Here is a 15430-nt window from a genome sequence, read left to right as displayed (position 1 = left end):
ATCTAAATAAAGGGCTATAGGATTATACAATGAATCGATGTGATTGATTATTAAATAAGTAATATAATTAAATGATCAAATATGAGTAATACAAGTCAACGTGTCACCAACTCCACCTCAGATGCGTGCTCTTCAGAATGTGTGGACGCGCTCTTCCTGAAACATTGCGCTGAAAAAACGCCAACTAGACCCAGTAAATTCACAACGATGTATTACAATATTGTTCTCTTTATAATGATATGTAACATGACAGTCCCAATCATAGTCACTATAAGTTTAGTATAAGTGCATTGCTGTTAGAGCTGCATGCACTGACGCTGATCACCGGCACGCTTCACTACTGCATTAATTTTTAGCCAGATGCATCCTATATGAGATTAAAAAAATCAGCTATAGATAGGCCCACACAGAATCAACACAATATTACAACTTACATTTGCAGAAAGCAAAAGGCTGCGAATGCACATGCAAACTTGTAGTCAAGATTAAGGTGTCACTCTAGCTGTAAAATGGTCCCAAACAGAGCTCCGGCACGCTTGCATCATTAAGCCTTGTTCATACTTTTGCATGGCTCCGCCGCGCGAGCCTCCGGAGGCTGACTGTGCATGATGACATCATTTTTGTCGTGCGCTCCCTCGCGCACTGCGCAGACCCTTTTTACAGTCTATGGTGCGGCTTTATTCCTTGTGTCTGATTTACAGTACATGTTTTGCTATTGAGCAGCACGCACGCGCATGACCCTGATTAATCAATGATCGATAGGTTTTATCGATTAAATGTATTATCGACACTGAATCGATCATCGATTAATCATTAACATCCCTAGTAAAGAGATTTGTTTTCCTTGAGAAAAATTGCCATGTATTGTACCTGATATATATAATCGAAATCGAATCGAGAAATAGTGCCAATGCCCAGCCTTACTATATGTAAGTTGTACTGTATCTTTCAACATACCTTCTGATGTTCATTCATGTTTATGTTGTGCTAGAAAACATTAATGAAGAATACACACCTCACAGATGCTACAGTAGTGAGCAGGTTCGTCCTTGGTCCTTCCATGCCAAACTAGCTCTTTTCCAGCAGCTATAAGAGCCTCCCTCAGCGTCTGACACTGCTTTAGTGTCCTCAACAAACAGTACCTGAGGAGGAACAGACCATATGTAACACTTCCATTAAACTGCTTGCATTTTCAGTCACAAACTGCATGATCGTGACCACTCAAAGAACCACAATCATAAATGTAGATCAGTAGACTCACTTGATCATCTCAAAGAGCTTGTGATCCGACACTTTGATGTTCCTGGCCATGTTCCAAGAGAGGTGAATCATAGGAACGATGGATTTGACACACTGGAGTTTGTTCCACTCATAGCGTTCTACAGCCAACTTATACTGATGCACTGAAGGAAGATGGATAAGAATTAGACCCTCCGGTCAGTTAACAAATAGATTAACTGTATTTTAACTTAAGGTCTACAGGTTAAATAATCTAAATATCAGTATACATATACATAGACTGAAAAAAGATGGAAAAACATCAGTTTCTTCAAAATTGATATGCACATCTGTTCTAAAACCAAATGAGCTGCCTGACAATAGACAGCATTTAAGGCATTATAGGCATATTCCAGACCTGAAAGCTAAAATGCAGGTAGCACAAATATCCTGCCTCGCAAGATACCTTATTTCATCCAAATTTTAGCCAAAGTATGTAACAAGACAAGCCTGTAGCACTCCTCTCAGAAACTGAATCCTCCACAACTCTATCGCCCCCAGGTAGTTGGTCCCAGAATAGCTCATAACACCCGCCCCTCTGTGTTTACTAATGGACGCGAAACAAACTTAACAATCAAATTACTTCAAAAAATGTTTTCCAAAAAGTTGGTTTCTGTCATTGTAGGTAGTTTTTATCACGATGATTTCATTTCAAGTGTTCGTTTTTTTTAAGTAAGTTTAGTTTTAGTCAGTTATTTGATGCTATAAAAACGGGGGGTGTGACGTCATGATTGACAGCTGAGATTGACAGCTTCTCTGAGTGAAGTTGTCACTGAGGCACTAAGACTTTTTTCTGGATTTTTGGGAGGAGATTGGAGCTTTAGCTTTAATTTCTTCCATAACTGTTTATTTCACACCAACATAATGAATTGTTCTTCATCTGCGAGAGTGTGGGCGGGCTTTTGATATCACGGCTATACTTCCTGCTCTCTACTGCGCAGACTCCGGTCCCGAGATGTCAGCGCCATATTTGGACCTCCGAAGGCTTCAGTTACTTCAGCAGAAGCCAATGAAGTCGTGTCGTCCATATTTTTTTACGGTCTATGGTTACAGACTTTACATGAAGACCCTAAAGAATCATACCAACTTGTGGAAAATGGGCATCCGATGACCCCTTTATACACTTAAAGCATAAAAACTATTTCACCCAATATTCATGCGTGTTCTTATTCAAAAGTTTGTTTTACCACCATCTAAGGCACAAATCTGATAAAAATATAAATACGTAAAATACAAATAAATAATGAATATACATATAATATAAAGGCACAAATCTGATAAAAATATAAATATGTAAAATACAAATAAATTTATATACACACATTAATAAATCTGCCTTTCGTTATCCTTTAGATCTTTCAGTCAACCTCTACAAACTCTACCCTTTTAATTGAAGTAAATCAATTGAAAGATTGTTGAGCCTCATAAAATAGAAAGTGGTTGTAAGGAAATAGCTAAAGTATTGAATTCAAAAAAATATCTTCTGCTCTCATCCAAAAACTCCAGCATGTTCAGTCATCAGACACTCTTGGAACTTCAAACAGGGTTCTATTGTCAGATGAAAAAATAAATGAGACAAAAAAAAAAGAAAGTAAAAGCTTTTTGGCAGCAAAACCACAAGATGGGTTTGGTGCAAACGGGGATAAAAAGTACCCCATGTCCACAGTTAAATATATTGCTGGATCTTTGAGATCTCCTGTATCAGGCATATATGTATATGTATACACAATAATATATATATTTTTTTTAAATATTTATTTAATGTTGTCTGACTTTTATACAGCTAAAACAAGATTTTTTTAAACAAATTGCTTCCAATGTAGAGTGTTCCAAATCAGTCACTTAAAGGGTCATGAAACCCCGTTTTAGCAGCCGTCAGTTCTCACCAGTTTTGAAAAATGCTATAAAAGTGGGCGTGGTTAAGCAGCGGAGTGGAGGGGGACGAGGGGAGACTGAATCAGAAGCCGTTGTTCTGTTGTTGTCAGTCAGAGTTAAAAGCATCAAAGCTATTGTATGCATCAAAGCTATTGTATGCATCAAAGCTATTGTATGCATCAAAGCTATTGTATTGTATTAACTGACTGCACATGGTTGTGTAAGCTCACCTTAAATAACACAAATACATAAAGTACATATCGACAGCTATCATTTATTGCACAAATAAATGCACAGCAATCCGCATGTTCTCTGCATAGAAAATATATACAAACACGCTGTTGCATCATTGATAACTTATGAGCCGTTGGATCGGTTAATGGGCTTAAAGAGCGGTTACACTCACAGTGTGGATGAATCGCGTTTGTTTCGAAGACTCAGGATCTACTGAAGAGAACTTATGGGACGCAGAAACTCTTACAAAGCAAAAATAATCACTCGTTTTGGATCCAATAATGCGTCCCTCACTTACTGAATGCGATCTCACTGTTTGAAGCGCCTCTCAATCAATGCGTGCTGCTGTGTTAAGCAAGGAACTTCTCATAGGATAAGGACACGCAGACTCGTGAATAATTAAGAAAGACGTCTTCTCATAGGATAAGGACACGCAGTCTCATGAATAATTAAGTGAGGCCTCTTCTCATAGGATAAGGACACACAGACTTAGTGAATAATTATGAGACATCGATGAGTCACCGCTGTACTATAGTACGACAAAGCGTCACATTCTGTGACGTTGAAACAAAGATGAATTTAAACCTGGAAGTTGAATATAGCGCAAAAATGTTTAAAATTAACTAGTTTTCCCCTACAATCAAAATGAATGGATGGTTACATTGACTTCTATGATGCTCAACACACATAACTCTGTTAAAATCTCAGAAAATTTGGTTTAGGGTTTCATGACCCTTTAAGACAATGAATAATGGTTTGGATACTGTCACAGAAAACAGCTGCATATGTAGGCAGTAGGCCTTAAGCAGCTCATTAGGTTTTAGAACAGATATGGTGGTCCAACAGCAGTGATAAGAAGCTTGAAATTTACCAGTGAGTGGTCCTACATTCCAGGCAATGTTGTTGCACCAGCCAATAGCCTGAACCCAATGCACAGTGCCTGTATTGAGCCAGACCAGATCACCTGGTCGCTGGATAAAGCGGTACACTGGAACATTGGCCTCATACAAGTCCTCTAGATTTGGCCACCATGAGCCCATTAGGTAATTAATATTATTCCTGCATAACAAAGAACATATCAGTCAGTGCATGTGCAAGATAAGTACTCATTTTAACAGAAAGGTTCAACAAATTCATGCATTTTTGACAGCTCACTTTTCACAGAAATCATTCATGGCACCCCAGTATGTCTCAGGAACGGCAAACCATTCACAATCTCCAGGGCCAATGTTAATGTTGACAGAGCAGAAGTTGTTATTTTCCTGGTGACCTGAATGAGCAAAGAAACATTTAACATTTACACAGTCACAATCACTGTCAATGTCTGTATTTGAGAGTGCTGCCTCAGTAAAAGTACATCGAGACGTGTGTGCTTGCGTGCCAATAAACTGACCTGGTGTCCTGCTGCCTGGAACCTTCATATAGAGCTGGACTGTGTTCATGCCGAGAATGGTATGGCCCACATGACTGAGCAGATTCCCTGCAGACACCACCCGCGCAAAGGCAGGCAGCTTACTCAACTCAGCCAGCTGCAGCTTCCACCTGCAAAGCCACAGGGCAGAGAGGTCAGATGTAATGACCTAATATGTCTTCCTGTTCCATCACAACTCTGAACGCTGCAAGAGGTCTGAAGAGGTCCATTTCATTCTCACACAATCCTCCTTCAGACCACAATGAAACTCTCAAGAGCACCTTGATGAAGCACTAAACCACACGAGGCATGCATTAACGTGATTTTATTTTTGTTAAAGAAGGTTAGGCACAACATGAAGCAAAGTGCCTAAGACTTCTTTTCACCATGGTAAAAATCCCTGCAATTCATGAACTTCAGTGGCTTACTGTTTTTTCAAAGGACGTTTGACCATTAGAAAATAAAAAGTGTTTAAGATTTTATTTTCAGATTATGCTAGGTGCCTTATCCTAGAATGCATTCAACTCAACAAGAATTACTGTAAAGACATTTATAATGTTACAAATTATTGCAATTATTTCTATTTCAAATAAATGGCAAATACCAAAATGTACAAGAAATGCAAGTGCACTCAACACACCATCAACAGAAAAATATACTGTACTGCTGTTTCCACACTTCATGAAACAGCACAATCATTTTCTACAAAATAAACGTTTCTTATATTTAAAAAGAAAAGTAATAAGAAAAAAAAATCTCAAGTACAAAATTAGCACTAAGATTTTTATGGATTATATAACAGTTTTCTTAGTAGACTGGCTGTTGAAAATGGAGCTTTGCAATCACAGCTAAAATATATACAGCAAAAGCTATTGTAAACAGTAATAATAATCAATATTACCATTTGAATAGTATTTTGATTAATTAAACTGTCTGGTTCAATAGCAGCGTATATATACACTGTCACTAAATACAACTGATGCGTGATCACAGATGTGAGTAAATCTGATATTTTACAACCAAATGTTGTTGCTGTAAATTATTTTTTATTCAAGCTGTGGCTTTACAATGAGTTTGGGACTTTTGATGCATAACATGCATTTCATGTTAGATGGTTGGGGCTTGAATAAAAAAATCACCCAGATGCAGAACAAAACCAGTAAGCACTTACTTTTTCTCATCTGACAAGTCAATGTTCGTCCCAAATTTGATGTGCTTAAAGGGACCTTTTCTTCTGCGCAACACACTGAAACACAAATGTAGGATCCAGTTAAAGACTATGGTTCTGTCAAAAGTGTTTAAAACATTTAGGCCTTAATGGAACAAGGGCTTACTTTTCTGACGGAGCAGATTCTGTGTCTGAGTGGTCTTTTTGCCCTTTCTTTTCATTTTCCTCCTGTTGGATAAAAAAAATTGTGCAAAGGAACTATTAGAAACCAAAGCACCAATCATGAACTGCTTCTCAGTATCAATAGTGCATTGTCATGATCTTGTAACACAGCTGGCTGAGACCAAACGCTTCGAGTTTTGAAGTGCCAAAGAACATGACAATGACAGTAAAAAATACACACATACATCCAAACTCTTGGCATGAAGAGAAAATGTAGATTGTGCATTCGCTCTGAACTGGAGCCAGTTTGTCAACAATCAAGAGCGCAAGATTCTGTTCATTATTTTCAAGTAGAATGATGAAGAAATGATTATGGTGACCAGGGTAACTGGAGCCATGTCAAACTGATGACACTAATGAAATATTTCTCTAATCTACAAGTTTATCTAAGATGTATGTTTTTTTTCTTCATTATGGAATGACGACTCACCCGCAAAGATTCCTGGAAAGACGAGGCCTGGTACTGAGCGTATCTGGCGATGGTGGTGTGAGACCGGCTGCTCTCACAACGCCACATCTTCCTGCTGCCCGCCACGTCCCAGTTCTCATCAGTGGGCTGAGATAACTGAGTCCTCACCTCCACCAGGTGCTCTGGGTTGGCCTCCACCAGAGTCTTGGTGGAGAACAATCCTAGGTCTGACATGAAGAGAAGCGGAGAGAAAGCCAACAAACTATCAAATGATGAATACAAAGGGTAAAACGGATATAAATGAAATATCCAGGAACATCATCTCTCGCTTGTGATCTGACACTTTGATCAAGTGAGTCAACTGCACTCTTTGAGAGGTCACAATGATTAAGTTTAAATAAGAAATTTAGTATTAAAGGAACACGCCACTATTTTTGAAAATAGGCTAATTTTCCAACTCCCCTAGAGTTAAACAGTTGAGCTTGAATTCATTCAGCCAATCTCCGGGTCTAGCGATAGCACTTTTAGCATAGATCACTGAATCTGATTAGACCGTTAGCATCTCGCTCAAAAAAATGACCAAAGAGCTTCGATATTTTTCCTATTTGAAACTTGGCTCTTCTGTAGTTACATTGTGTACCAAGACTGCTGCACCCATGGTACAGCAGGAATGAGAGTATAGTTCCTAGCCATATCGGCCAAGAAAAGTACACAATGCAACTACAGAAGAGTCAAGTTGCCATTTCAGCCATTGACAGGCACAATAAAACATGCAATGTCAGTTAGAATCAAATAAAACTACTGACGTACTTCTACTTTCTGCAGAAAGCTGACCATAGGAGACTATCTTTAAAAAAAATTATATATTCCATCATGTCATTTATGAGGTTTGAAGAGCAGGTACATAAACAGTCAATTTCAGAAGAATCCAGCTACTGCTGTTTTTTCAGTAGCACTTTATTTTTCAATTCTGTTCCACACGTACATGCTATGCACTTCTTATAGTGATTACAATATCTGTGTGATAACTAGGTACTAACCCTGAACTTAACCTTATAATCCATGTAGTTGCCTCAGTACTTTTTTTTGGTAAGAACGCTGTAAGTACACCTGAGTGCACATACTGTAAAATAAAGTGCAACCGTTTTTTTTCTGTGATGATGCTTTCATGTAATGACACTTTCAGCATGCAGAGGGTGCTGTTGTCATTTGCAGCAAAGTCATATTGAAATGTGTTCTTAAACTCAGTCTGTAGCAGTGCTAGTTAAAGGTCTCCTGACTGCTGTAGTTTTGCAAATGACTGAGCACTCAATTTAAACAAAGGTGCTAATGCACAACACAATCAAAAATTAAAATAAAACAGACCATAGCTCGATGGATACACATGTACGCAGTGCTTTGGCAAGCTCTCAAATGTGCACAAGCACTCACCTAGCTTGAGTGCTCCAGCCAGGCCACGGATCACTGTAACGGGGTTGGCTGCGTTTGTGCAGAACTGGTGCAGCGGCGGAAAGAAAGCGTCCCTCTTGTTCTCCAACTGTCAAGGTTTTAAAAGGTAGGTTTAGGTGACTGTAGGAAATAACGGCTTGGAATTTGAAAAAGGGTGTAAATGAGCAAGCATAAATTAAGGTTAAATAAGGTTTACTTAAATGTCTTTCCCTTGGAAACAAAGTGTTTTCAATCAGTGAAACTTGAATTTTTTTCTATGTACTTTGCCTTGTAAATAGCATGCCGGCAGCAATACTTCAAAGAGTTGAGGAGGAGCATCCAGACTGCACCATGTCAGATGCCAATGACGTTTACTTACATAAATACTAGGGGTGGGAGGATTGAGTTTGTCCTTTGGCAGAGGAGGGAAGGGTGGAGGTGGTAACCGCGGAGGGGGACATTTGTCCAGTAAGATGCTGTTATTGGACACACCATTCTTCCCCAAGTTTCTGGAAAATAATTTTCACGAGATATTCATTGTCACATTTTCAGATGGCTGTATACTATACTACTTTATATAATATTGTTACACACAATTTTTATATCATATTATTGAAATCTCCTTTTGATAGACTGCATGTTGCAGTGGAGACCGTAATTACTGACGTATCCTTGTCAACATGACAGGGACACAGGGTCTAGCTTTCTCTGCTGCTTTTCTAGACACAGATGGAGCGACAAACCAGATCACTAGAGATGGAGCCCATCAACAGTCATTCCAGTAAAAACAAACAGTGTAGCAAACACTTTACAGTACACTCAACACGGCAGAGGGTTAAAAGTTCAGTAACTAAAATGTCTCTAAATAATTACAGCTGTGAGGATGGAGCTGTTGTTTGGAAGAGGAACCTTTGTGCTGGTGAAAATGTACAAGTTTGACATTCTGACATTATATGCTGCTTAGACTCTCCGTTGTTGGGACTGTGGCAATTTGCTGTAATTTCAAATGATAGAATAGCTCATTTTAAAATGCTGAGACATTACAATTTTATTTAGCAAAAAGGAATTTATCATTACTAGGCTCTATACTTTCCTTTAGAGAGAAAAAAGAAAGGAAAAAAGTCAGTAATATTTTTCTCATGCTAACCAAGGCTGCATTTATTTTAGAAAAACACAAACATAAAAAAATAATACTGTGAAATATTAATACAATTTTAAATAACCATTGCTTTTCTATTTTAATATATAATTTAAAATAAATTGATTGCTCTGATAGCAAAGCTATATTTTCAGCAGCCATTACTCCAGTCTTCAATGTCACATGATCCTTCAGAAATCATTCTAATATGCTAATTGAGCTCTCAAGAAACATTTATTTTTAGCAATATTGAAAATAGTTATGCATGCTATTTCTGTGGAAATTGTGATGCACTATTTTTCAAGATTTTTTGAGTAATAGAAAAGTTCAAAAGAACGGCATTTATTAGAGGTCCTGTTTTTTCTTTGTTTTTGAAGCTTAGATTGTGTTTACAGTATTTTTCACACAATTTACTTATCTGTATACCGCTGTTTTCACTGTCCTAAAAACGGCTTGATGATTTCCTTGTTCTATGAAGTCCCTCCTTTAGAAATACGTAACGAGTTCTGATTGTGCCAGCGGTTCCCGTGTTGTGATTCGACAGCAGCTTAGCGCACGTTCCCCGGAGAGGTCACACCTCTTACCATAACAGGGAGATGCATGCGCTCAATGTTATTGTAAACATGTCTATATTACCGTATCAATTTGAGCCGGAATCAGACCCGGGATGAAAATAACAGCGTCTCGACGACAAACACACTCTACAAACGCAACACTTCCTCTTCTCCACGTGGGAGAGCAACAAGACCACGCCCCCTTTTTTGCGTATTCTTGTGGGCGGAGGTTAGTCAACAAACTGTTCTACTGACGTCATTAAAGCAGGAAGTACAGGGATGTAGTCCAAACCGGCCGTTCGCTGTAGGCTTTGAGGGGAACTTCTGTTAAATTAAATATCTCGCTTGGCATTGAACTTTGAGCTTTATAATTTTACAGGTATTATTTATGCTCTAACAGCAACATTACACACTAACTAAAGTTTGAAAAATGGGATCACGAAGAACAGGACCTTTAAATTGTAAAAAAAAAAATATATTTTGTAAGATTGCTTTTTGATCAATGATCAGAACATCCTTAGCCGAATAAAAGTATTAATACAAATTTATAAAAAATACTGACTGACCCCAAACTTTTGAACTGTAATGTATATAACTACTTTATTGGCAGTGTATTGAAAGCAATCACACCATCCTGAAGACAACCACACAACTGTACATTTTACAGACACAACCCCAACATGGAGTTGAGCTGATATCTTTTGCATCATATGACAAAATATTGCCGTTTTCTGCTCAAAAAAGCAATATTTCCACTACCATCAAAATAGTTAACAGCTAAACACCACAACAATTCTATTTAACTCACAATTCAGAACAATACATCAAGTCATCAACCTAAATCATTTTACGTCAGGTTTAAACTAAATCAACTAGGACGGATTAGTATTAGACCCGGTGTTTTCAAATTCAAAGACAGTGAGCCTCGCTTCTAACCCCCCAATAGTATTAATTACACCACCTATATTAATTACACTGTATGAATTGCATATAGGCTACACAGATTCTTAATAAAGCTATGCAAGACATTGAGTTAAGGGAAGCAAATTATTTTATTTTTCTTTTGTTTGATTAGCATTAACAACATAGACAGCAGCAGGTAGCCCTACATGAGGCTTTTGCATGGATCCAGTCAGTTCTGCGCTGCACAGATATATTTCCATACAGATAATCTCTATCGACTGACTATCATATCGCCCAGCCCTACTCTGAGCCTCTCCTGGCATGTTCTTGTGCCCCACATTTTGAAAACCACTGTATTAGACCATAGAGAGTGAGGATTTGGTCTGGGTCATTTGACAGCAAGCAAAAAAAAACCAAAAAAACCCAAAAGGTAATCCTGCTGTGGTGGTTGAAGACATCAATGAAATAAAAAAAACAGCAGCAGCACAATATCTACTTAGAATTCTGACAACTAGCTGCATACATGGAAGGGGTCGCTTACCTGCATGCTTTGAGCACATCACTGGAGCTGGGGTAGATGGAGACAGAGGACCACGGGGCGAACGAGGGAGGTGTGGGTTTCCGACAAACCAGTGGAGATGCCACCTTCAAGGGGCTCTGAGAGTCCTCCAGACCTTTGCCGTTGAGCGTGGGGCTGTTAAGGCTGTTAACACTGTTCTGAGTGCTGTGATGATCTGCAGATTTGGGTGAGGGTGTGGCCGTAGACATGGCAGAACACGGAGAGGAGGCCACCGAGTTTTCCTGCGCCTTAAGCCCTGGGTGCAGACTCGGGTGAACGTTGTTAACCTTTGTGCCGACAGCCGCCAATCCACCGCCATTACTATTATTACTATCATTGGCTTTTCCAATCAACAAGGCAGAGAGCTGAGGATTGTCTGAACTAAGTACACCTGGTGAGCAGGGTTTCGCCCCAGCAGCGTCTGCCTGGCCCTGATGGACGTGATTAGGCAGTCCTTCTGCAGTGGCAGTGCTGTTAGGCGTCCCTGCGGAATGCCCGTTTCCTGAAGGCGTGCTCTCTTTGGTGTGCACCATGCCTTGCTGTCCACCTGAGGTAGCAGAGTGAGGGGAGCAAGGGGAGGGGAGGTGATTGTGACTGGCCTCCTGCGCTAACGTGTCGCTGGCTGTGGCCGAACGTCCGACCTGATTTGGAACGCCAGTGCCGGCTGCCGGGGTAGGCTGGGAAGTCCCAGCGGAAGAGAAAGGCTGCTCACTGTTAGGACCTGCTGAATATGAACCTGGACTTTTCTGAAGCCCCTGTGATAAAGAATAAGGAAATGCTAGATCAACGAGTGCATTTGTTATTCAACTTTTCATACTCTACACACTACATTCAAAAGTTTGGGGTCAGTAAGATTAATACTTCTGTTATGCAAGGACAAATTTAATTGAATAAAAGTGTTTTAAAAATTACCTTACTGCACAAATCAGCATATTAGAATGATTTCTGAAGGATCATGAAGACTAGCATTGGCTGCTGAAAATTCAGCTTTGCCATCACAGGAATAAATTACATTTAGAAATTTATTAAAACTAGGGCTGTCAATCGATTAAATTTAATCGAGATTAATCGCACTCATTGTGTGATTAATTGCTATTAATCGCACACTTATCGTAAAAATTAAGCATACGCCATTTATCTCATTAAACACATTCTATTTGTCATCATTTGCTATATTCAGCAAAATAAACAATCAGAAAACTGTAATTTCTGCAAGCTTCAAGGATCAGTGTAGACTCTAAAAGACACCAAATAACCAAATATAAGGAGTCCATATAATTATATTATATAATAAACGTATACACACCTAAGCACCCATGAAAAAAACATTACAGAAAAAAAACTTTACAGAATTCACAGTGTACAGTGTGTGCACAGAGCAACAACAAAGAGATTGTTTTCATTTTAGACGAGTCAAGCTGAACGGAGACTGCACAAAAAAAACTCTTAAATCAACCGCTTTTAGAGCTGCAACTAACGATTATTTTTTCTGTCAACTAATCTAACGATTATTTTTTCGATTATTCGACTAATCTAACGATTATTTTTACGGGTTAATTTAATTATTCTTTTTTACTGATTATTGTATTTCAAAGAGGGTAGAGAATTTGTATATTATTGTAACATGAAATCAATGAATGATGACAATATTAATTGTATTTCAGGAAGGGTGTACATAGTATGCCATTTTATAATGAAATATATTTACACAAGAAGCATTTTAAACATCATGTATAATGATACTATTCATCATAAAATGTATACAGAGTAGGCCTAATTAGGAAAAGTTGTTTACTATAGTAGTTGAGTATGATTTACTTATTGATTTGTGTCAATAGTAAACGAAAATGCACTTGTATTTATTTGCAAAAGGTTCACATACAGGAGCTTTCAGCATAGTTTTAATGTATAACTAGTCGTCTATTTTGAAGATATACATGTGCAAAAACAACGACTAAAGCTGCCAGAAGTTTTTGCCCAAACTTCAAAGACACATTTAAATGATTAAAACTAGAGGCATATCTTAACTTTAATGTTACTTTAATCAGGTAAACTACCTATATAAAGCATGTTATTATGCATATGTGTTTGGGACAGAGGGGAACCAGGTCACATTAACAGGAGATATATGCAGCCCATAATAAATAAAGGCACGAGACGTACTGGGATTGGAGAAGAACCCCGGAAAATGTGACCGTCTGTTGCAATACACGCGCCACGGTTCAGCTGCGCAAGAGAACACTGGCAGCAGGGTTGCCAGGTTTACACAACAAAACCCACCCATTCGTTACTCAAAACTAGCCCAAAACATGCCCAATCGCGTTTTGGGGAGGTTCTCCGGTAAACTTCGCGTTCGGGGGATTAAATATGTGTTTTTTTTTTGCAGGGCTGCCTGCTAAAATTCTCATTCCCGGGGATAAATATCACATAATTGGGATCGCTTCAACCCGCGGACATGACACACAGCCCGCGGCAACAGTGTAGAAGTAGCCCAATTCCGCGGAATAAAAACGCGGACCTGGCAACACTGACTGGCAGAGTGAAAGCTCCCGCTCTCGCGCGCACAGCTTCTGCTCTGCCACCGCGCGCATTGTGAAACCGGCGTTACAGAGTGAACAAAGCACAGTTTTAATCGGCTTCTGTTTAAAGTACTCCCACACTTTTGAATGTCGCGGTCTGGCTTTATATGATAAATTATCATTTTCACTATGCCCGGGAGCAGAAGCTGCCATTATTCTAGATCTCCTGTTCTATTCTAGAACGTAAATAATGTGCCGCCGACGCATTTCACGCACGTTGACGTATTTTCGTAGTCGACGTCATCGATGACGTCGACGCGTCGTTACAGCCCTAACCGCTTTGACTGCATTAACCTTCGATTACTAAACACAACAACTTACACATGACAAATCAAACATCAGTGTGTGGAAACAAAGCAAATGTACTGTGTGTGATCTAGAGCGTGCACTTACATGGTTTGTTCTTTATGCATCAATATACCAGACTCTCACGTGCTTACTGAACGGCGCAAAAATTGCGTTCTTCAGAAACAAAATCGCAGAATACGACACACTGGAAAAATTAACTAAAAATGCAATGTGAGTCTCTATTCTCTCTGATATGTCTGATGAGTTAAGATCATCTAACTGCGTGACGGAAATTACGTTAATGATGTAGCTTCATGTACTTCTGTAATTTGTTTGCGTTAATTGCGTTAGATTATTTTAATGCGTTAAGGAATTAAAATGAATCACATGCGTTAACGTGTTAACAGTGACAGCCCTAATTAAAACAATTTCACAATAGGATCAAATAAATAAGGCATTGGAGATCATAAGGGACTTATTTCTAAAAAAAAAAATTTAAAGTAGTGTACGTTATCGTTGTGACAATCTAATTTAAAATTGTTGATTTTAGTTTTAAAATGCTTTATTTTTAAGGAATTCTAAAACAAAACGGTATAGAATTTTTAATATCGGCCATAACATGAAAATAATTATGATTTTATCATATCGGCCAGGATATTTAATCTCACCTGAGTGGAGTTGATGTGTTGGCTTTTCCACGGTTCATCATCCATGCTGCTGCTGGTGGGGGTTGTGCAGTTATGAGGTAGTGCGTTTTGCCGCAAGTAAGGCACGTTTCCGTTGCTCCTCAATCCTGGGAGGTGATTATTGCCCACAGAGACGGCATCTGTGTTACCCAGGGTTCCAGCCGTGCTGCATGGGGTGGGGCTTGCAGGGACAGGTCCGTTGGCTATTGGCTGAGCAGCGCATCGTGAGGGGGCAGAGGGTGTGCGAGAAAGAGAGATGTGTGGATGGTGAGGGGACGATATGGAATTAGATTTCATAGGCAGTGAGGAGTCGGCTACGGGACCGTTGGACACATTGGGTCGTATCTGACCAATAGCATTCAGTCTCATCTGTTGGGGTGAGCAAGAGGGCGTTAGGCAAGGCACCTTTATCAATAGTAAAATCTTAGTAAAGTAAAGAAACGAAGGCTTAGAGAGGGCACAATCATGATTTCACTTTTACAACTGCTAATACACCTGCTTTACGGCACTATAAAAAGACCCATACCTGCTGATTCTGTTGCATTAGACTGAGCTGCTTTTCCAACTGTTCCAGCATCTGCCGCTGCAATGGCTTCAGATTGGCCCGGTTGGTCCGTAACTGTTCCAGAAGCTATGTAAACAAACCAAACCAAACCATAAGAATAGTTTGTTTAGTACCAATTATAATAAATACATAA

General features: G+C 39.1%; 1 protein-coding gene across 5 annotated transcripts in view; it reads right to left on the bottom strand.

Moving 5' to 3' along the window:
* The window catches only part of kdm6a (lysine (K)-specific demethylase 6A), a 72247-nt gene that overhangs the window by 2511 nt on the left and 54306 nt on the right, over positions 1-15430 (bottom strand). For all 5 annotated transcript variants that reach the window (XM_079821679.1, XM_079821677.1, XM_079821678.1 and 2 more), the window contains 13 exons: positions 15259-15363; positions 14715-15101; positions 11162-11934; positions 8405-8534; positions 8029-8134; positions 6619-6824; positions 6133-6194; positions 5970-6044; positions 4781-4929; positions 4543-4657; positions 4259-4446; positions 1262-1403; positions 1016-1142 (listed from right to left, as the gene is read on the bottom strand). In XM_079821679.1, the coding sequence (XP_079677805.1) occupies positions 1016-1142; positions 1262-1403; positions 4259-4446; positions 4543-4657; positions 4781-4929; positions 5970-6044; positions 6133-6194; positions 6619-6824; positions 8029-8134; positions 8405-8534; positions 11162-11934; positions 14715-15101; positions 15259-15363 (2565 nt within the window). The remainder of the gene's footprint in view (positions 1-1015; positions 1143-1261; positions 1404-4258; positions 4447-4542; positions 4658-4780; positions 4930-5969; positions 6045-6132; positions 6195-6618; positions 6825-8028; positions 8135-8404; positions 8535-11161; positions 11935-14714; positions 15102-15258; positions 15364-15430) is intronic.

The sequence above is a fragment of the Gobio gobio genome (assembly GCF_949357685.1).
Source record: "Gobio gobio genome assembly, chromosome: 7".
NCBI classification, from domain to species: domain Eukaryota; kingdom Metazoa; phylum Chordata; class Actinopteri; order Cypriniformes; family Gobionidae; genus Gobio; species Gobio gobio.
The sequence above is the reverse complement of the archived record's forward strand: the minus strand, read 5'-3'. Positions and strand labels throughout refer to the sequence as shown.